The sequence below is a fragment of the Sander vitreus genome, chromosome 5 (genome assembly GCF_031162955.1).
Source record: "Sander vitreus isolate 19-12246 chromosome 5, sanVit1, whole genome shotgun sequence".
NCBI lineage: Eukaryota > Metazoa > Chordata > Actinopteri > Perciformes > Percidae > Sander > Sander vitreus.
In genome coordinates this window covers 8,645,701-8,669,762 of record NC_135859.1, presented here as the reverse complement: position 1 = coordinate 8,669,762, position 24,062 = coordinate 8,645,701, and the positions used below count along the sequence as shown (strand labels likewise).

At 40.5% G+C, this 24,062-nt stretch overlaps 1 protein-coding gene across 4 annotated transcripts in view; it reads right to left on the bottom strand.

Annotated features, from left to right (window-relative positions):
- Positions 1-24,062, bottom strand: part of noxa1 (NADPH oxidase activator 1) — a 36,527-nt gene that overhangs the window by 7,221 nt on the left and 5,244 nt on the right. The window contains exons 5-16 of one of the 4 annotated variants that reach the window (XM_078250321.1): positions 23,102-23,236; positions 21,822-21,929; positions 21,609-21,668; positions 21,486-21,523; positions 21,227-21,365; positions 17,359-17,427; positions 16,666-16,753; positions 10,197-10,303; positions 8,094-8,254; positions 7,510-7,618; positions 4,354-4,477; positions 3,311-4,178 (exon numbers count right to left, since the gene is read on the bottom strand). In XM_078250321.1, the coding sequence (XP_078106447.1) occupies positions 4,072-4,178; positions 4,354-4,477; positions 7,510-7,618; positions 8,094-8,254; positions 10,197-10,303; positions 16,666-16,753; positions 17,359-17,427; positions 21,227-21,365; positions 21,486-21,523; positions 21,609-21,668; positions 21,822-21,929; positions 23,102-23,236 (1,245 nt within the window). In that variant the 3' untranslated portion in view covers positions 3,311-4,071. Of the gene's footprint in view, positions 1-3,310; positions 4,179-4,317; positions 4,478-6,850; positions 6,926-7,509; positions 7,619-8,093; positions 8,255-10,196; positions 10,304-16,665; positions 16,754-17,358; positions 17,428-21,226; positions 21,366-21,485; positions 21,524-21,608; positions 21,669-21,821; positions 21,930-23,101; positions 23,237-24,062 lie in introns of those variants that run through there. The other 3 variants (XM_078250322.1, XM_078250323.1, XM_078250324.1) reach the window with 3 other exon arrangements.

Below are 24,062 nucleotides of genomic sequence, written 5' to 3'. Positions count from 1 at the left end.
CTAAACTAATAGCTGGGATGTTAACACATCTGTTACAAATACTTACCAATAATGTAATCCATGATTAACTCATGAGTTACTACTGGTTAGTTAAGTATATTGTGTGAGCCCATCTAATGAGCACCTTCTATGCTTTACAAAGCATTTATAAATGAGTTGCAAAGGCAAACAGAACCTGGACACACACATGTATTGTTCTATTTGGACATGCCTTCAGAAATATGCCTATGGATAGTTAGTGTGTTAATGCATCTTTAACAAGCACTTACCAAAACATCAATTCATGATTATCTCATGAGTTACTACTGATTAGTTGACTACATGGCGTGAGCCCATCTAAAGTGAGGACTTGCTATGCTTTACAAAGCATTTATAAATGAGTTGCAAAGGCTAGCAGATACAACAGAAACACAAGTAAAAACAGTATTTGTAAACCTTATTACAATGTAGTAAGAATGTACATTCATGAAATAGCTCGTAGTAGTGTTATTTAGTTGATATCAGTGTGAATTTGGACCAGAACCAGAAGAAAACTAGATTGTTAAGAGCCAGAGAATTAAACATCAATAAAGAGACTAGGAAACCAGGATAAAGTTTGAGAAGTGTATTAATATACACAGAAACATGGCATACACATATACAGATAAAACACAGGTATGAAAAATAACGTTGGGGCCCATATGAGTAGCGCTTCTCAAATCTCCACCTCCTCCACCTGTAGATAAGGCCAAATCAGTTCTCTCAATTACTATTCAGTAATAAAATCAATTGCTTAGGCTACAATGGAAATACAATGAGGCGATATTTCAGTTAACCCATATTGAAATATCTAAATCTCTAATCAGTTGTACAACTGTTCTTAAATTTCTTCTCTTAAGTATCAAAAGTATATAAATCCCTTTTAGGTATCAAAAGTAAATTTATATTAATAGGTAACCTTTATACAAAAAATACATTTCTAATTCAAGTTGTATGGAACCTACCTTAGTAACATTAACACTATTCTTAATATAATTGCATAAATGCATGTAAAAATCTCTCAAATTGTATTATTTTCCCATAACTTAAGCTACAGTGTTGTAATCTAGAGGCATTAAGACATGCGTGCTTATTTATCCCTCCCTGCACCGGTAACAGTAGGAAGAATGCACTCAAAATTAGCCTCTTTAAAGTTACTTGTCACCGTAAACTCCAGTTAAACAATTAAACTCACAACTTGTACTAACATTCATTCAACAAAATACCCACAGATAGCAATAGTGTTGAAAAGCAAAATTACTTTCCATAACCAATAGATAGAATCATTAGCCTTTTCATAGGCAATACACAGCACTCCGCTAGCCTTTTGTGGCTAATTACCCTATTAGCATATGAATACAGCACCTTAGCTAACCCGTTAGCTTTGCACTATTAGCACCGTTCTCTTAATACATCCATGATTAGCCCCGATTAGCATGGATGCTAGCGAACTCAAGGCCTAGTGCTAAGGAATGACTCACCATTTTAATGGAATCACTGCCTTTAACTCCGTGACGACAGTGGATTCAGGCACAGTTCTCTTTCGTTCTATTCACAACAAGGCGTAGCCAGTATTAGATAGTATATAGTATGCAGAATTGATTTAATTCACTAAATGTCGTTCTTTTTCTCTTACCGAGTGAATAACGGCCGCCTACGTTCTGATGTAGCGCCAAAAGGGACGTGAGAACTGATTTGGCCTTATCTACAGGTGGAGGAGGTGGAGATTTGAGAAGCGCTACGCACGGGAGGTCCGGTCCAGAGAGGGATATTGGATCACATTGACTCTTCAGATCCCAGAGTCTTCCAGGGTTTAGAGATTCCCAGTTCAGTTGGCTGGGTGGCGAGCTACAGGATTGAGACTCTGAATTTATACAGATTGCCCTGGATTCCTTCTTCATGGTGGTAGGACAAACAGAAACCAAACTCATATGGGTCCCAACGTTGAACATCTCTTAACTCTTGTCATCAAAGAACAACTGAGCTCATAGAACTGAAAAGGGTTTCTTTTATGTGCGCACTTTATTATTTCAGTTGTTATTTTTCATACCTGTGTTTTATCTGTATATGTGTATGCCATGTTTCTGTGTATATTAATACACTTCTCAAACTTTATCCTGGTTTCCTAGTCTCTTTATTGATGTTCAATTCTCTGGCTCTTAACAATCTCGTTTTCTTCTGGTTCTGGTCCAAATTCACACTGATATCAACTAAATAACACTACTACGAGCTATTTCATGAATGTACATTTTTACTACATTGTAATAAGGTTTACAAATACTGTTTTTACTTGTCTTTCTGTTGTATCTGCTAGCCTTTGCAACTCATTTATAAATGCTTTGTAAAGCACAGCAAGTCCTCACTTTAGATGGGCTCACGCCATGTAGTCAACTAATCAGTAGTAACTCATGAGTTAATCATGAATTGATGTTTTGGTAAGTGCTTGTTAAAGATACATTAACACACTAACTATCCATAGGCATATTTCTGAAGGCATGTCCAAATAGAACAATACATGTGTGTGTCCAGGTTCTGTTAGCCTTTGCAACTCATTTATAAATGCTTTGTAAAGCATAGAAAGTACTCACTTTAGATGGGCTCACACAATATACTTAACTAACCAGTAGTAACTCATGAGTTAATCATGGATTACATTATTGGTAAGTATTTGTAACAGAGGTGTTAACACCCCAGCTATTAGTTTAGGCCATTTTCTAAATCATAACATTTTATTTAAGGCATGAATACATGTAGGTGTAGATAGTCTGTTAATCATTAACTTCCTAGTTTTAAACGACCTACGTTCCTGAGTACCTAGTTGATAATGGTAAAATGACTTCATTTACAAATGGTTAATGCATCATTTTGGAATTATTAAAAACATCAACTGATAATGGATTTATTAAAAACATCAACTGATAAACATTTTACATGAGCTTACTTACCATTTACTAACTGTATTTACTACTGCTTTACTGATTAGAATGAATATAGGAACTATGCTTTACAAATGATAAACAAATAAATTACTAATAGTTTGTAGATTGTTTATAAAGGGAATATTATTTAATTTACCAATGTTTTTTGCAATACTTAGAAAGTGTAAAACCTCTATTTATAAACATAATTATTGAGAGCTTTATTTACTATGAACAAACCATTTATGAGTGTGTATACAAATGCTTTATTTATGAGAATTAACATAGGAGCAATGCTTTACAAATGATGAACAAAGCATTTAGTAATAGTTTGCAACTGGTTTATAATGGGAAAATTATTTCATTTACAAATGGTTGTTTCATTATTTATTAAGTATAAATCATGTACTTACAAACATTTTTCAAGATAGGCTTATTTACTATGAACAAACCATTTATAACTATGTGAACAAATGCTTTACTGATGATGAATTATGTATGAACAATAAATTAATAATGATGAACAAACCATTAACTAATAGGCTTGTTTACTATGAACAAAGCATTTATAACTGTGTGAACAAATACTTTACTTGAAAACATTTTTTGTACCAGGATGTAAACATATTTATTTTTGCTGTAAAGTTGGGCATTTTAACATGGGGGGTATATGGGGATTGACTCGCTTTTGGAGCCAGCCTCAAGTGATTATTCAAGGAAGTTTATGGCACTTCTACATTAACTTAATTTTTCAGCACTGGAGGTTTCCGCTTAACAGACTTTAAAATTGCCAAACTTGGATCATTATAACCCTGTAGAAATATTACAAGAGCAAAATGCTAATACCATATTCGATAAAAATGTCATTAAGTTAAAGTAGGTTCGTATAAACCCTCATTTGAATATTATAGGTTATAACAGGAATATTACAGTGATACAATATTGTTATACATTTATTACATTATATAAATAATATAGTGATACCCTATGAGAAAGAAACATTTTTAAAGCATGAACAAGTCTATACTAAGTTAACTGTATGCCCTTATAAGCGTGTTATTTGGTTATTCTAAGGCTGTGAAGTGCCACCAAGACTATTTTATTAGGAGATGACTGCACAGTAACACATCTGCTTTTATAACTCGGGGCTCTGGGTGATGTTAGCGTTCTCGCTGTAGGCAAAGCAGCTGGGGAAGATTCCTATGTTTCCTGCACAGTGTCCCTCTAGCCACTCCTCATTAACTATGAGAAAGTGTGAAAGAGAAACATAAAGAGGCAGTGAGACTCGCATCTGAACATATGAGTTACAGTATGAAGGTCTTTAAGAACATTTCAAATTAAAGTTCCTGACAAAAACAAAAGACTTTATAATTCCACTGACAAGCAATTCAGATGAGGTTGACCTGCAGAGCCTCACCTTCACCCAGGATATCGATAGTATCTCCTTCGCTGAACTCCAGGTCCTCTGTGCCCTGAGCATTGTAGTCATACAGCGCCACCATCTGGTAGAGGATAGGACGGTTGGCCAGGGGATCTTCTGTCTGAAGTAAAATAGCACAATGAGGAGAAATCTTTATTAGCATAGCTGTACATTAGATGATTACCTAGAGGAATGATTAAATACATAATGTGACTTCAGGCAGGACAACGGGTTTGGTGAAAGCAACGTGGAACTCTCCCATCTCTAAGGGACAGCATGAAAAATACTGGGATTGGCTGGCGGCAATTTTTAACAATTTTAAAATATTTTTTTAAACATACAAAACATACAATTCGCAACATAGAGAACCCCCCCACACACACACACACACACACACACACACACACACACACACACACACACACTCGTCATCACAACACACCCAGACAAAAAACAAGAAAAGATGACACAATAACCACAATATACATAAAACCATAAAACAAAATAATAACAAAATAGACAGACAACTGTAAACCAAATAAACATATGTATAAAGACAACACCATAAGCCCATCATACACATCTCTCCCCAGCACAAAGCTTCTTAGGAGCCCCCCAGAAAGCTCAAGTACTTTTCACAATTTTCTTTGTAGACCTCCAATCTGGCAAACCGTTTATATGACATCTTTTCAAACGCCGCCACACTAGCCATCTCACAGGCCCACTCTTGAATTGAAGGCACCCCTTCATTCCTCCATCCTCTTAAAAGAATATGTCTGGCTATCATTAAACTAGTTTGGACTAAACTTCTTATGTGTTTATCTATTCCGGTTTAGGGTTGATCAATCTCCTAGAACAAATCATCTTGGGCTAAATGGAACCTGGGTCTCTGTAATCTGATAGATTATCATGTATCCCAGTCCAAAATTCCTGGACCTTATCACAGGACCATAGGACATGACGTAATTGGCCGTCCTCTGTCTTACTTTTCAAACAATTTGGTGTGTTTTATAATCCAAGTCTAAATAATCTGGAGGGAGTCGGATAGAACTGATGCATAATCTTGAACTGGATGAGGCGCACCATCACATTGCGTGACATAGTTTTAATATTCCTACAAATTCTGTCCCACTCCTCATCATCCAATGTAATACTCAGATCCCTTTCCCATGTCTTCTTGAGGGCTGTCCAGGCTCCATCTCCCAGGTTCAGCAAAAGCAGAGAATAATACCCAGAAGCCTCATGACCTTTTCCATATTTCAACAACACCTTATCTAAACATTCTGGTGCCTTCGGGGCTGAAGAGCTGGGTCCAAAAATCCCCACTCAAAGATGACGAAGTTGCAAATATCTGAGAAATTGAATTGGAATTCCAATTTGCTGTACCACATCCTCAAAGGATTTCAATACGCCACAAGAAACAGATCACCCAGTGTAACAATTCCCTTTTCCAACTAATTCCTCCAAAAAAGGGGATATCTCTAAATACATAACTTTGGGTTTCGCCAGAATAGAGGTATTTAGATATGGATCCAGTTCAAACAGTCAGGCCACTTTGGTCCAAATGACTTTTAAGTGAGAGATTATCGGATGTGTATTTGCCACACAATACAGTTTTGACAGACAGGCTTTGTAAGTGCGATAATGGGGCAAGAAATACAATACCAGGGTGTGGCTCTCTCAGGAGGAAGTGACCAGTGGGCCAGATGCCTTAAATTAAAAGCATAGAAGTAATACAACATTTTTGGTAGACCCAAACCTCTCTCCCTTTATTAAAATGTAGCAGTTGTTTTTACCATTTCATATAAATGTCTTTCTTATCTAGTCACATTATTTAAAATATGACAGAGCAACCTCTGGAGGAAAAGATTGGATATGGTAATTCAGATTGGGAACACAAACCATTTTCATAACATTGACCTTCCCTGCTATTGAGAGATTGAGAGTCACCCATCTATTAACATCACAAGAGATTTTATTCAATAATGGATCCAAATTACCTTTAACTAGGTATTTTAACTGGGGAAGGAATAAGATACCCAGATATGATACCTTGCTTTGGCCACTGTTATTTTTACAGCCACAAATCTCCGGCTGGCATTGCTCTTCTTCCACCGCCTACCTGCTCGACGGAGAAGTTAATATCACGTTGCTATAAGGTGGTATCGGGGTGTGTTAGTATCGGAGTCATTTTATGATAGTATGAGTATGAGTATTGTGCACGGCATCGGACCAATACCCGATACTGGCATTGGTATCAGTGCATCCCTACTTGTAAGCTCATGGTGCATTCAATATTGTTGTAAAGTACCCTTCTGCCATCTAGTGGTAATTCTTTTTATTGTTTAACATCAATTGACTGCTGAAATAAGTTATTGTTATAAGATGAGCCTTCTTTAAGGTCACTGACTGTCGTCACCAAATGTCGGTTTGTGCTCTCACCGTTTTAAAAGTATAATTTTAGCAGTGGTCGAAAGGAGCCAGTTGAGGTGGTTTGGACATCTGGTAAAGATGCCCCCTGGACAGCTTCCTAGGGAGGTGTTCCAGGCACGTCCAGCTGGGAGAAGGCCTTGGGGAAGAAGGTGGCGGGATTATATCTCCATCTGGCCTGGGAACACCTCAGGATCCCCCAGTCAGAGCTCGTAAATGTGGCTCTGGAAAGTTTGGGCGCCCTGCTGGAGCTGCTACTCCCACGATCCGACCCCGGATAAGCGGATGTCAATGGATGGATGGATGCATTTAAGTACCGGTATCGGAAAAAACAAAAAACAATATCCAAACCCTAATGGGGGCTCAGTGGAGAGTGGCCAGTGCAATGTTGAAGATGCAATGTTCTTAATTTCAAGAACTACTTTTTTTCATTGGGATACACTGTTGTGGTGCTGGGCAGGTAGTGTACAGTGGGTTTTTAGTGAAGTTTTTCACCGAAAAAAGGTGGACGATGCAGTTTATGGTCAGCACCTTAACACCTTGGACAACAAGATATCCCATCTTTGATCAACTATAAAAACTTTGATTGGTGCAGCTTTAATAATGGTGGGTGGAAAATCTGGCAGGGGAGAGCTGCGACCCCCGGACACACCCCTGCAACCCTGCAACTGATGTCTGATTTCAAGCCCTGATGCATGTGTAGTTGTGAATTTAAATCCTCACCTGGCACCACAGGGTGGCTCTGCCAGCCTCAGCCACCTCTTGCACGGTGCGGCCTGGCTCCATCTCCCCACCCAGAGGTATCAGCACCCGGGAACCATGCTGCTTATGTCTGATGAGAAAGAGAGCAGGAGTGGTGAGGAAGGGTGGTAGAAGGGGAATAGATGGGAAATTGAGGGCATCATAGGGCCAAACATGGGTAGATAGAGGATGACAAAGATGATTACAAGCATCAAAGCAGGGCTCTGATGCATGCTATTTGTTGTTATAAGCTCCTATTTTTACTTCAACAGCTAAACAAATGAACTGGTCCCATTCTTATTGATCCTTAGATGTCATGTAAGGTTTCTGTAACTTATTTTTATCCCATGATGATGCTGTCTCAATCATATTCTGCTGTTTATTGCTGCTTTCAAGGACTCCTTTCATGTCTGCTGCAGCCTCAGTGTCCTATGTATCATGTTAGGTTTTCTTAGCTGCAACACATATTGGACCCACAGGGTGGAGTGGACAAAGAAAAGCATACTATGAAGCATCACTTGTTGAAATCCAAGGAGACAGAGGTGGGCTGGCAGGCCTTTGGTTACCTGAGGCGCAGCTGAGACGCCGGCTGGCCCAATTTCTGTGCGATGCGTTCCTTCACTTCATGGTACGGTGTGTCCAGAGGGACAGACAGCGCCAAAGTGTACGTGTAGTGGACCTTCACCACCACGGAGCCCACCTCTGCTCCCTGAACTACACCATCATGCTGTGAACAAGGAGCATAAATACATTAAAAGATCACGTAAATACAGCTTTTATTAATAAATATTGATCTGGTCCAATCAGTGTGACTACTTTTTTAAATGGTTATTATGAAGTGGTTGTTTTTATCAGTGGCTGAATTGGTCCAAAATGGTGCCAGTACCCTAATTCAGCAGTTGCATGACATGATCATTGTATGTGTCTTATATTTTTATATTCATACGTATATCTTGGCTAATCCCCTATAGTTGACTATTCGATGATTCGATCTAAGGAGATTTATTTCACTACCAACCTCACAGTAAAATCGTTGTAGTGTCTGAAAATGTGGTTATGAAACAAAGGAACATTCCATATTGCCTATATTGGCATGGTGAATGTCTGATTTTACAAAGAATTGCATTTTTTTTTTTCAATAAATCATGATATATAGCCTATTTTGGTATAAATATTAACCTATTAATAATACTGATAACAATTAGAAATAAGAGTACTCATGTGGACAAAATTCAGAAGTGCCGGTACTCAGTCATGGGGAGTACTGGCCCATTACAGGCATGTTTTCTTTTAACATTTCATTAAAATTGTATTTTATATGAACTCATGTGACAAAATAACTGTTTGAGTGATTTGATTGATTGATTGATTGGTTGATTGTAATACTTGGACTAGTATTAGTATTAATAGTACTAACATTAGTCCTGCCCCTAAAATGCCAATGTACTGTACTTGTAACACTAGAAATAATAGGAATTGTAGTGCCAATAGTAGTGCTGAAAGTGTGTGTAAATTAAATTATAACAAATATCTACTAAATATATTGATACCTATATATTTTTCTTAAACACAAATATAGAAATCTTAATGTAGTAATCACAAAATTGATATCGGCCATCGGAAATAAAAACATATATATTCTAATCAGGATATAGATCAGGATAAATGAAAACAAAACCAAATCGATGATTCAATTTTGGTCTCATGCTGACATTTTAAGTAAGTAGTATGAATGACTGTATCATAATTTGTGTAGTGTGTATATGTGAAAGCTCCTGATGTCCTTGGTCAATGTTACAGCACTATGAAACTTCATTAAGCTTCTGCATTAATGTCACTGAGACTAATTACATGTGTACATGTGTTGTACGTGATTAAACTAATTAATTAAAGTTATCAAATGAGGCTTCTGTAGCTGTTGTACTTCAAGACGCAGCAGGTTGCCATGGTTCACTCATTCTGAGCTGGAAGATATGAAAAAGCATTATCCTCATCAATTTAAACTCAAATGTTATGAGTAACCTTGACAGAGAGAAACTGTAATGTCATGGCTTGTCTGGATCAACACAATTTCCAGGATAAAGCCTGGCATTCTGCTTGTGGCATAAGATGTGTGCTCTCCGTGTATTGCCGTTCTCAAAATCCTCTCAAAAGCCAGAGTGTTTTTCTCCTATCCTAGAATGTATTTGTGGTGGAGGCAGACTTTACTCCACAGCGCTGTGGAGATTTTGGCAATGCAAGACTATTTCGTGGCAAGTGTGGAACAGGGAGTCATTTTGTTATTTCACATAACATTTCATCTCTTCAGGGCATTGTGGCATGCAGAAACAGAAATGAATATTTATATCCAGACACTTACTAGGCTCTCTGCCTCCCCTGAGCGTCATAGTGACTTAATCGGGACACATCAGCATTCCCGCTGCTAAGTTCAACCTTACAAAGAAATGTCTTCACAAGTCCACACAATCCTTCTATATTTAGATCAGGTAGAAAGAAAAGGGTGAGTAAAGAGTGTATGTGTTTTGAGAGAGAGTGTGTGTGTGTGTGTGTGTGTGTGTGTGTGTGTGTGTGTGTGTGTGTGTGTGTGTGTGTGTGTGTGTGTGTGTGTCATAAGCGTTCAAAGTTTCAGCTTCCACGGATGAATCTGGCTTTTCAGAGGGAGATATTACCTGGTCGCTGGCTGCGTTGGCTGGGTCCTTGGGAGGCTCTGAGGCTGCCAGCGGTGCGTGGGTGGCAGTAGTGTAGGATGGAGGTGGAGTGTCTGAGGTAAAATGAACTGCAGGGAAAACACAGTACAACAGGTACAGTCTGAGCACACACAAAACAAGTCTAATGGAAGGTTAAACAGGTAGAAAGGTAGTCTGTTCCTCCATGCATATATCATTTTAAGGGGGAAACACTTCTGTCAGTGGCTTGTTGATTTTTACATTGTTAGTTATTTTCCTATCCTGGCCTGGGCTGGGATACATTCATACGGTTTGATAAAGTAGTTATTGGACTTTAACTTATCATTTCACTTACAATAACGAGCGTAGCTGTCCTCAATTTAGGTCATTGTGTCGTCTCATCTCCTTTTTCTCCTGTATCCACCGTGTGTGTGTGTCTGTGTGTGTGTTTGTGTGTGTGCAAGCGTCAGTTGTGGGGGATACGGAGCAGTAGCCCCACCCGCTGCAGAGAGCCGACAGCCAGGGTAGAAACGGCAGCAACTTCAGCGACTTTTAAATCGTTAAAGTCTACATGTTGATGTTATAATGTATCGGACAGTCTGAAATGTTTTGCACGGTCTTTCACTGTACGTTTTGTTGGTAAATTACTCACACACGCGTCTCGTCTTCATATCAAAAACAAGGAAATGATCAACCCGTTCTCACTCCCGATTGGTCATTGGCTCTTAGAGTGCACGTGGGACTGCTGTGATTGGTTGAAGTCGCGGGAAACTTCAGGTTATTGGTCAAATTTGCGGAAAAGTTGCGGTGACTGGTCAAAATTGCGAGTTGCACCAAATTCACGGTGATTGGTTGAATTTGCGTGAATTGGCGCGATCGCGACATCGCGAAATCTTGGAAGGACTGATGAATGTCAACAAACAGCTGTTTTTCTAATGTCTAGAAGCTGCAGTTTTCATTAAACCCCCAGCAGCTTTAAACGGAGCAGTGCTTAAAGGATAGGTTCGCATTATTTTAAGGCTGTCTTCAAACAATACTCGCCTATGCATTAAGGGCATAAAAACCTGGATGACCTACAATTTCCTGATGTTAAACTCAGACAAAACTAAGGTAATTGTGCTGGGCCCTAGACTCCTCCGAACCTCTTTATCTAAAGATATACTTAGACTAGGACTTAGAAAACTTTAATGTCCCTGAGAGGCAATTTGTTGTACAATAAAAAGGAGTATGTTGCAATGCACTAATGTATAAATAAATAAATGAAACTACTGCACAGTACTTCACCTATATTCCTCCTCCAGTCATACCCCTCCCCACATCTTATTTAATTGGGTTATTGCCATGGGAATGAATTAGTTTTTTGCTCGGTTGGTTCTGACTTTAGGGTATCTATATCTACGACCAGAAGGGAGCGGCTTGAACGCCACTGAAAGTGGATGGGTTGTATTCATACAAACCATGTCTGTCTTCTGTGCCAATCTGGTCAGATATAGTTGGTACAGGTCTTCCTGTTGCTTACCAATGATGTTTCCACAGGTTATAACAATCTTCCCCAATTTATTCCCCTAGGAGATTTTTGAATGTCCATACCAGCATACAATAGGAGAGAATACTCTCGATAAAGGAATTTTGTAATCAACATTAAAATAATTAAGTTTCCTAAGAAAATACAAGCGTTGTTGGCCCTTTTTAAAAACAGCATCAGCAAACTGATCCCAGGATAAATTATGGTCAATGATAAGACCGAGATATTTGTACTCTGTCAACATCTCGATCTCATCTTATCAGAGTCGGAGTGGGTGAGGGAGTCCCACGTCTAAAATCAAAGACCAGCTCTTTGGTCTTGGACATATTCAAATGCAACTGGGAGGCTTAACACCAGTCAGCAAATTCCTGCAACAACACTGGACCATGTTCAGTTTCATCTCACTCCAGTAAACTAATCACAGCAGTATCATCTGCAAATTTAATTATATGACGTCCAGGGTAAATACTGCGATGACAGTCATCCATCCATCCATCTTCATCCGCTTATCCGGGGTCGGGTCGCGGGGGTAGCAGCTCCAGCAGGGGACCCCAAACTTCCCTTTCCCGGGCCACATTAACCAGCTCCGACTGGGGGATCCCGAGGCGTTCCCAGGCCAGGTTAGAGATATAATCCCTCCACCTAGTCCTGGGTCTCCCCCGAGGCCTCCTCCCAGCTGGACGTGCCTGGAACACCTCCCTAGGGAGGCGCCCAGGGGGCATCCTTACCAGATGCCCAAACCACCTCAACTGGCTCCTTTCGACGCAAAGGAGCAGCGGCTCTACTCCGAGCTCCTCACGGATAACTGAGCTTCTCACCCTATCTCTAAGGGAGACGCCAGCTACCCTCCTGAGGAAACCCATTTCGGCCGCTTGTACCCTGACAGTCAGTGTACGATATATATAGCAGTGGTGACAAGACACTACCTTGTGGTGTCCCATTTGAAGTGAAGCGGACCCCAGATAGTGTGTTCCCCAACCCTTACTCTTTGTGGCCGCCAAATCAGCAAGTCCAAGATCCATTTAATTTGTGTTGAGTTTAGCTGGAAGTTGTCTCTAAATCTGTTTGCTAAAATTTGTGGGTGGATTGTATTGAATGCTGATGAAAAGTCTGCAAATAAAAGCATGTGTTTTACAACCCTCCAGGTGTGTATACAGATAATTTAAAAGCACTACAATGGCATCGTCCATCCCCCTCCCCAATCTGTAGGCAAATTGTAGAGGGTCAAGGGCATGTCTACAGGAGTTAATAATGTGTGTTTTAATGATCCGCTCAAGTGATTTAACTAAAAAAGAGGTGAGGGCAATGGGCCTATAATCCTTCTATAATCCTACTCTGGATGGCATTGCTTTTGCCTCAAGCCTAGTGTTGTTTTTGGCAGCCTGTTTTAATTTTAGTTTTAGTCTAGTCTTTGTGTCAAGCTGTCATTTTAGTTTTTATTAGTTTTAGTCACGTCTTTTTAGTCTAGTCAAGTTTCAGTTGACTAAAAGTCTGAGCATTTTAGTCTTATTTTAGTCAGAATTATCCATGGCTATTTTAGTCGATGAAAACTGATGACATTTTAGTCTAGTTTTAGTCAACGAAAACTGATGGCATTTAGTTGCATTACTAAAAAGAGACTAAAAGACAATAAAAATAAAGGTTTTTATTTTGTAAACATTTAGTCTCATTTTTATTTGTCGACAATATTGCATTGTACATTTAATTATAGTCATCGTCACATGCACCAGAATTTACGTTGCGTCTTGTCTCATTTTCGTCACGTGATAAAGGTTCGTTGACAACGATATTTAGTCATCATTTTTGTTGACGAAAGCAACACTACTCAAGCCCTACTGTCAGAAATCTCTGAGTTATTTTTGATCAGGATATATCCTTTAACGCCCACTTAAAACAAATCTCAAGAACAGCCTTTTTTCACCTGCGTAACATTGCCAAAATCATCCTTTTGTCATTATCCTGACCTACAGAGCTCTTAATGGTCAGGCACCATCATATCTTAAAGAGCTCATAGTACCTTATTGTCCCACTAGAGCACTGTGCTCCCAGAATGCAGAGTTACTCGTGGTTCCTAGAAAAGTAGAATGGGAGCCAGAGCCTTTACTTATCCGGCTCCTCTCCTGTGGAACCAGCTCCCACTCTGAGTTCGGGAGGCAGACACCGTCACCACATTTAAGACTAAACTTAAAACTCACCTCTTTGATAAAGCGTATGTATACTGAGGGAGTGAGGAGTTGCAGCGTTCACCTCTCTGCTTCTCTTCATAGCCGTCAGATTCATCTACCAACCCTTATAGTGCTGGCTCAGGTTTGCCTTGGACCAGCTCTTAGTTATGCTGTTATAGTTTTTAGACTGCCGGGGGACTTTTTTTGACACACTGTTCTTCTCTCTCCTCTCTCTTTCCATCTGTGTGCATTCATGTCCCAGAAATGCTTGTTACTAACTTAGCTCTGGGGAGTCCTTATGTTTTCTCACACCGCAGTTTTCCTTGGATAAGGGTGGCACCTTGGTCCTGCTCGACGCTCTGCTATACCCTGGTATGCCCTGCAGTGCCCTGCTACGCCCTGCTGCGCCCTCCAGCGCCTTGCAGTGCCCTGCTACGCCCTACAGTGACCTGCTACGCCATGAACTACTACAACTGCTATTCCTAGTCATAGTTCCAATAACTTTATTGTCACTATAATTGCCACTGTTCATCGTACCCTCAACCGGCATCATCAGACACCGCCCACCAAGAGCCACTGTTGCACTAAATGCTTGCTGTTGGTGGAATTATTGGAATTGTTGGGTCTTTGTAAATTATAGTGTGGTGTAGACCTACTCTATCTGTGTCATGAGATAACTCTTATAACTTGTTATGATTTGATACTATAAATAAAATTGAATTGAATCGTTGCATTGAAACGTATTGCTACTTTGCGTGCCAATGGGTGGATGGAAGGATGGGTCCTTTTTGAAAACTTTAAAAACAACTGTCAGAGCCATGATAGAAAGATTTATCAGATCTTAAAGAAATACATCTCAGCCTTCAACACAGTGTGAGATGACTGTATCTGAGAAAAAAAACACTATGATAAAAATTATACTATATATCTCGCGCTCACAAGCACCAGCCGGTGATACGGTTGGCGGGTGTAGTTTTGTAGAAAGAAAATAGTTCCTATATAAAACTGATCACAACCTGTGAATTATCTTGATTAGCCAAGGGCATGTTCATGATAGTCTATGATTTCCTGGTTGAACAACAAGTGTGAAAAACTGTGCAACAGGCTTTGAGTTATGCTTTCTCTCGTTTGGTGGGTGTGTCTCTCGTTGATTGGGTGTGTCACAGGTGATACACAATCAGCAGAGATGTGTCTGTAAACTCGTGGTGATAAAAAGGCAGAGCACATGCGCACACAACGGGGTGTTCAACGCACCCCTTTTCAGTTTAAGAAAAACATGTTGCTCGTTTTGTCGGGGCTGAACGTGGCCTATTTCTGGAAAGAGACATTTCCATTATATTGGAGAGAAGGCAAATATGTCCATAGCCAATATCTCCAACACTGGGAAACTCACACCAAAACAATCTAGATTTATAAACAGCACTACAGGTAAGTGGAAAAATACATATTTTTGATGTGGGGGTGAACTGTCCCTTTAAAGCGTTGCACCCCTTCATAGTGATTTTCTTCATCGCAGTTCTAGGCAGTGACAAATCTTTCCAACTGCTCTGACAGTTACAGGTTCTTAATAACGGTAATTCCATCCATCCATCCATCCATCCATCCATCCATCCATAACCGCCATCCATCCATCATCTATAACTGCTTATCCGGGTTGTGGTGGGCTGGAGCTTATACCAGGGTCCACTCTGAACAGATCGTTAGTCAATCATAGAGATGCACTGACGCTCACATTCACACCTACGGGCAATTTTAGAGTTGCCAATTAACCTAACGTTTATGCCTTGTTTGAAAACATTACAATATGTCACCTTGCTTTTTGTGTGGTGAAACTAAATTAAAATTATAAAGTAAAAAAAGGAACTGGAACACATCTTGTACCTACTTTGGAACCACTGACCTAGAGAGTATTTTAGTCAGTGCAAAGCTGGTCAGTTGTACCATAGAAATAAAATGGATAGAAAGGCCATTCCCATTCATATCAACGCAGCAGAATCATAGACCATAAAAAAGATGAATGCATCTCCACTTCCTCCCACTGTACAAAGGTGAAGGAAAAATATGCTGGATACGGATGCCGCCATCTTGGAATTTTTGAGCCAGAATCTGCGCAGTAGTAATCAGGTGGTGGAATGGCTGGAGACACAGTATCAAAGTCCCCCCTGACCAAACCTGAGTCAATCACAGCTTGTTTTTGACCTATACTGCAGCCAGCCACCAGAGGGTGATCCACATGTTTTGCCTTTACTTATACAGTCTGATGCATAGACTGATATGTATGGTCATTTGGTCATAGTGCCAGCCACTTTTCACAGACTAACCATATAAACCGACTTGCCACAAATTTACTTTTTTTTCAGTAACATACAAACAAGCAGTGGATGTTACGAAGCAGAGAGCCAGCCACTAAATGAGACAAGATGTCTTGCTCGGAAACAAAGTGTTGGTTCTTTGTACCCTGCTGCTAGTGGAGCAAATTATTTTTATTATAATAACAATTATCATTATTATTATCATTATTATCATTATTATTATTATTATTATTATTATTATTATTATTATTATTATTATTATTATTATCAGCACTGTACTTCAAAACCCACAGGCAAATATCTAGTCAAGATAGATCACAGTGTCAGAAAGTACACATAAAAAAATATTGCTCTGACTCTGGAATGATCCTGGAGCAGATAAGAGGAAATAAGGTCTTCCTATTTTGAGGCAGGAGGATTTTAGAGCAAGTAGAGTAGAAGGACCAGGAGAACTGTAATCAATGTTTTACCTCGAGGAGGAGCTGCAGGGCTATGCTGGGCATCTGGGCGAGTGGGTGGCTTGAGTCCTGGTGGGAGAGGGATCCCACTGGGAACTCTCTGTGGAAGAAGACAAGAAAGGAAAGTCAGAGAAACAGCATCATTTTTCTAATGGTTAGAAAAACATAGAATATCTTCCCAGCAGGAAACTTGCATCTTTTGATGAAAAGAGCACAATAATCTTGTAACTGTTCCAGTTGATAGGCTTAACTGTAGCATTTAATATTGTTACGTATTTTCCATAACACAACATTTTGCTGCCTGGTCTCTGGGGTGAAGCCGAGAAAGCTCTGCTCAGCATGAGTCTAATTTTGAGAAATCTGTGAAGTGCCGTCATCAAAGCTCTAAACTGAAGCCCAGTCTGTTTCCTTTCAAGATGAGCCTGAAATATATTAGGCAAAGCATCATAAAGTGTGGGGCGCCCAGATATCTCAGTTGGTAGAGCGGGCGCCTATATACAGAGGTTTACTCCTCAACGCAGTGAGCCCAGGTTCGACTCCGACCTGCGTCCCTTTGCTGAATGTCATTCCCCCCTCTCTCTCCCCTTTCATGTCTTTAGCTGTCCTGTCAAATAAAGGCCTAAAAATGCCCAAAAATAATAAAAAAAAAAAAAAAAAAAAAAAGAAAAGCATCATAAAGTATATTATTGCATTACAATACATTACATTCTCCTTTTTGCCTTTGGACATCCTGACATCTGCAGGTTCAAGCAGGGATATTGGCAGAAGTCCTCTCTGAAAAATAAAGGACTAAAATATAAAAGAGACTAAATTACAGTGAAATACAGCTTTGTCACCAACCACCTTGGTAGAAATGATCTACTCCATTTTCTGCATTCAATTGTTGACCACTGACCATATTACACCAATTTTAGTGTCAGATCAGACTAAGGTGTTTTTGATGACCTACAAAATTGTAAATGCCTTCATCCATCCATCCATCCATCTTCATCCGCTTATCCGGGGTCGGGTCGCAGGGGTAGCAGCTCCAGCAGGGGACCCCAAACTTCCCTTTCCCGGGCCACATTAACCAGCTCCGACTGGGGGATCCTGAGGCGTTCCCAGGCCAGGTTAGAGATATAATCCTTCCACCTAGTCCTGGGTCTCCCCCGAGGCCTCCTCCCAGCTGGACGTGCCTGGAACACCTCCCTAGGGAGGCGCCCAGGGGGCATCCTTACCAGATGCCCGAACCACCTCAACTTTGCCTTCTGGCTCAGCTCTCTTTTCGTCACAACGGTGCGATAAATTGAATGTAATACCGCACCTGCTGTGCCGATTCTCCGACCAATCTCCCGCTCCATTGTCCCCTCACTCGCGAACAAGACCCCAAGGTACTTGAACTCCTTCACTTGGGGTAAGGACTCATTCCCTACCTGGAGAAGGCACTCCATCGGTTTCCTGCTGAGAACCATGGCCTCCGATTTAGAGGTGCTGATCCTCATCCCAGCCGCTTCACACTCGGTTGCGAACCGATCCAGTGAGTGCTGAAGGTCACAGGCCGATGATGCCATCAGGACCACATCATCTGCAAAAAGCAGCGATGAGATCCCCAGCCCACCGAACTGCAACCCCTCTCCACCCCGACTACGCCTCAATATCCTGTCCATAAATACTACAAACAGGATTAGCGACAAAGCGCAGCCCTGGCGGAGGCCAACTCTCACCTGAAACGAGTCTGACTTACTGCCGAGAACCCGGACACAGCTCTCGCTTTGGTCGTACAGAGATTGGATGGCCCTGAGAAGGGACCCCCTCACCCCGTACTCCCGCAACACCTCCCACAGTATCTCCCGGGGCACCCGGTCATACGCCTTCTCCAGATCCACAAAACACATGGACTGGTTGGGCATACTCCCAGGCTCCCTCCAGGATCCTTGCGAGAGTAAAGATCTGGTCCGTTGTTCCACGACCAGGACGGAATCCGCATTGTTCCTCTTCAACCTGAGATTCGACTATCGACCGAACCCTCCTTTCCAGCACCTTGGAGTAGACTTTACCGGGGAGGCTGAGAAGTGTGATACCCCTGTAATTGGCACACACCCTCTGGTCCCCCTTTTTAAAAACCACCACCACCGTCCCAGACTTCCACGCAATGTTGAAGAGGCGTGTCAACCAAGACAACCCCTCCACACCCAGAGCTTTAAGCATTTCTGGACGGATCTCATCAATTACTGGGGCTTTGCCACTGTGGAGTTGTTTAACTACCTCAGCAACCTCCACCAGGGAAATTGATGCCAATCCCCCCTCATCCTCCAGCTCTGCCTCTACCATAGACGGCGTATTAGTCGGATTTAGGAGTTCCTCAAAGTGCTCCTTCCACCGCCCTATTACCTCCTCAGTTGAGGTCAACAGCGTCCCATCCTTACTGTCGCAGCTTGGATGGTTCCCCGCTTCCCCCTCCTGAGGTGGCGAACGGTTTTCCAGAAGCACCTTGGTGCCGACCGAAAGTCCTTCTCCATGTCTTCTCCGAACTTCTCCCACACACGCTGCTTTGCCTCTTTCACGGCAGAGGCTGCAGCCTTTCGGGCCCTTCGGTACCTTGCAACTGCCTCCGGAGTCGTCTGGGATAACATATCCCGGAAAGACTCCTTCTTCAGTCGGACGGCTTCCCTGACCACCGGTGTCCACCACGGTGTTCGTGGGTTACCGCCCCTTGAGGCACCTAAGACCCTAAGACCACAGCTCCTCACCGCAGCTTCAGCAATGGAAACTTTGAACATTGTCCACTCGGGTTCAATGCCCCCAGCCTCCACAGGGATGCACGAAAAGCTCCGCCGGAGGTGTGAGTTGAAAGTCTGTCGGACAGGGGCCTCCTCCAGACGTTCCCAATTTACCCGCACTACCCGTTTGGGTAAATGCCTTCATACCTGTCTGATCTTCTTCAACCTTATATTCCATCTCATGGTATTCACTCTCAGAAAGCAGGGCTCCTGTCTCGCCCCAGAGTCAAAAAGAAGTCAGCAGGCTGAAGGGCCTTTAAGTACAAATGTAAGGTTTTGATTTTCAAAAGGACGTATGGGTGTTTATCCTGGATGGCCAGTGGAGATCCTGACACTAGTAGAAAGAGTCAATTCTGCTGATTGGTAATGTAGGTGTGAATGATGTCTGTGTTTAGATTTGACTGAGTTATGACTCCGAGATGATCCAGCTACCAATGGATAACGGCCTAATGAGACAACTAGGAGGTAGAGTAGGGCCCTACCGCCTCATATCTATGGTGGTGATAACAACTGATAACACCCATTCAATTGGCTGATAACATTCAAAGCAGGCACACTGTATCGCTTTGTTGAATGCAGAACAGAGAGTGTTTATAAGTGTGATTGATCCATTCATTCTTAATTCTTTTTTTTTTAGCAACTTCCAACACAAAATTTCACACAAAATATAAGCCAACACATGAACTTGAACTGACTTGACAACTGTAGACCAAAGATGTAACATCTGAATGTTTAGTACTGTACTTCAGCAAATTAGAAAGAAAATGCAGAAAACTGAATTTAAAGCTCATCAAAATCATCATCCCACACATCTTTATGAATTACCACCACCTCTGCAGCTCCCCGCTACCAAACAGCAGACTGTGACACAGTTAGAGACTAGCTGGTGAACAAAGTGGGTCATTTAGCAGCTAATGAGCCAGGTATTTCCCTCAGGAGTTGGTGGAGACCAAACCAGAGCTAAACAGAGTGAATATTGGACTCATATGTATCAGGTGAACACAAACATGACTCCAAATGAATGCTAATGTTGCTACGTATCTGTACAGTGTATAGGCAGCTGTCGGCAACATTTTAAAAGGTCATAAGATGTAAATGATGTGTGGCCAAAAAATAAAAAACTTAAAAACTTCTAACTTTATATGTTATTGTATCTACATTTTATTTGTTAAAGCTCCATAAGAGTAGAGCTGCAAACATTAATCATGTAGTTAAATTATTACTAAAATGAATCGCCAACTATTTTGGTAATCAATTACAGTTTGGGTAATTGTTTTAATGAAAAAAAGTTTAAATTCTCTGATTCCAGCTTCTTAAATGTGAATATTTTCAAGTTTCTTCACTCCTCTGTGACAGTAACTCTACGGCATTGTGTGCATTTTATTATGTTTATTTACTTGCCAGAACTACTCCTCATGCTTTTAAATTGTCCCCAGGGGATGAATAAAGTATAGTAGTAGTAAAAGTATTTTAATTAAATGTATTGAGTAAACTGAATATCTTTGAGTTGTGGACAAAACAAGACATTTGAGGACGTCATCTTGGGCTTTGGAAAACACTGATTGACATTTTTCACCATTTTCTGACATTTTATAGATCAAACAACTAATCTAAAACTAAACTCGAGAAAATAATCAACAGTTTATCCGACTATGTAAATAAACTTTAAAAAAATAATCAGCCTTACATAGGACAATAAAACAATGATTTTTCTCAGGACATTGAAAACATCCCAACACAACTCAAAATCAGTCTATAAGATTTACACTGCGTCTTTGTCTCATTATAGATTCATACATTTTCTCTCTACTCACCTGTCCATCATATATGACAGTTGCCATCCCATCCCTGTCCTCCTCGCCAAATAAAAACACTGTGGCCCCTCCCGGCACAGTCAGCTGTCCCGGGACCCGAGCCATGTAAGGGATGCGCATGCGCATGTATCGAGAGTCCCTTACAGGTGGTGAAAAGACAAAATCAGTCACACATCTACAAGCAATATTGCTATACTATAATGTGTAGTTCAACAGCTCAGGTTAATAATATTTCTATATGTATGGTGATAATACTCACTGAGCTCCATCCACCTTAGGCTCATAGAAACCAGGTTTCTGTGGTGAAGACAGAGTGATAGTTAGCAAAGGGAGTGACTGACAACACTATCTTTATTCATAATGACACTGTGGTCATTTGTACCTGCAGCCTCAGAGGTTCAAAGCCTCCAAAATCATCATTGGGAATCATGGAGGTAATCACCTGCAAGCAGAGCATTATACATTACTGTTCTGCAACATTTTGCTTTGGTTTTTCCTCTCATTAGTAGTATAAAAGTAAACAAGAGCAAGTTGGAGTAATTCAAGCATCTTACCATACACCCATGACACAACATTTGCCATGGGGACACTCTACCTTTGATTTGCCCAGGAAGTCTCTTTGCTGCAGCTGCTCCACATCCTGTTTCCTGGGACGAAACACCACATTCTCAGGCACCAGGAGAGGAGCCAGTACCTCTTCCCTCTGTTATTGAAGTCAGAGTAAAGTGTTCTTTTTGTAATACAAATGACGATATTGTGTGTACATCTGTACTGTGTTTCCCAAGTGTCTTTTTTAGAATTCTAAAATCATTATTTTAAGTCAGAATATTTAAGAAAAGCAATTAGAGGAAAAATGAATTTAATTTTCAGCTCTGGGCTTTTGGAGTAAGCTCTGACCTAAACACTCTGTATTTGTTTTGTGAAATTGTTGTTAAACCATTTTTTAGAATAACCATAGTCATGAATATCTACAAAACTGTGACCTAAACCTATCACTTTAAGACACAATGAAATGGCCCCACTACTTCCTATGATAATGTCATTTATGTGAAACCGTTTTTTTGAGTGGAACTAAACACAGTGAGATATCATTCTTAAGTCGGCAGTGGTGGCCTAAAGGTTAGAGCGATTAAGGTTAGGGTTTGATGCCTTGAAATTGACGGTCGCAGTTCTGCCTTGAAGTCGACGTTGGGGGCTTAAAACACCATTGAGCGCTTCACTGAGTGAGTGTATTTAGGGCGTTCCTGCAAAACTGCAGGAATATTTCAGTGACACTTACCTGATTAAATAAAAAGTAAAAAAAAAAATACTAAGAAAAAAAGCTTCTTTAGAAGAGGAAAGCTGATTGATCTCAGAGGGGACAGAAAGGTGGGATTTCATTACACAGGCTTCACAGGCTGGAGTTTGGTCAATTTTAGATGAAATTAAAGTTTGGCAAAAGTGATGGTGGCGCAGAAAGACAGTTTTTTAACATTTTTATAATTATGCCCTTCCTTAGATTTACTTTTGTAGTTCAATAACTGTACAGCATCATACCTACCTACTGCATGATAAACCTGCCCTCAAGATAAATGGCTTTCGCTGCCCTTGTTGCTACCTACCTGGTAAGTGCACATCAGCATGACCAAATGGAGCACAGTTCACTGTTATTTTTCACTTTTTATTCTTGTCACAGGATGTTAAAGTTTCAATTTAATTGTGTCTTAAAGAAAAGAGTAAATTTTTCATTTTTTTTATGAAAAAAATGACAATGGCAGAAATGCAAACAACAAACAAAATAACAAAAACAGTGCAGGGGCAGTTGACTTTGGAAATTTGTCACCAAAGTCTAACTCATGTCCTTTTCAGGTCTGTTCTGAAAGTTGTGACACTCACCAGGACGCTGTCCAAAGCCACCTCTATGTTTCCCCCTCGACTTCCTCCTCTCTCCTGGGAGGCTGTCAGCAGGACCTCCTTGGCCTGCTCCCACAGGCCCATCCGACAGTACACAGCTGCTGCATTATATAATACCTGGGCGACACATCACAATTATACATTTCAGTTCCTTCCTGTTACGGTAATACTGCTGTTGTCTTTACTGTTGTGTGAAAACCCACTTACAGAGATTTTACATCATAATTTACCACAATATGGGGGCCATTACCAATGAATTAATATACACTTAAATAACATGTCTGTCTTTCCAAACTAACTTTCTGAATTCCCCATGCACTGAAGTTTTAAGACACTGGAGGATGGAGCTATCAGCAAACTCTTTTCTGCTACAAAGGCTAAAAAGCAGCATTATTATTCAAGTAATCATCAGGGTGATATGTCAGTGCATTCGATGCTAAAGTTGGAGCAGTGATTTATATAGCCGGAGAGAATTTGACAAAACTATTATCAGAGAAATGTAGCATGCTGCATTATTTATCCATTTTTTAAGTTGTCAAACTACCTTGGTGATGCTTGGGTCCTTTATGTATAGATTTAGATCCTCCAGTTCAGTTTGTTCAATTTTTTATTTGTGCTATAATTACTAAGATATTGTTCTGTGGAATTGGTTCCCTGTGATGACAGCAAAACAATTGCTGCTTCTGTTACTGATGGAGACATTTCAACAACTAAGAGTCTGTATTTTTATCATTATTTTCAAAATGTATCAGCCTCTTAGCTGATCATTCAAATGATATTGAAAACACCAATGTTTTATATTTTAGTAGGTTTAAGTTCAAGACGCATTAAAATTGTGTTATTTCGTGGTATTTGCACATTATGAACCATCATTATTTAAAGATTCCATGAAATGGTATCAATACCTTGCTAACATTTGATTAATTCCATTGAATCAGTTATG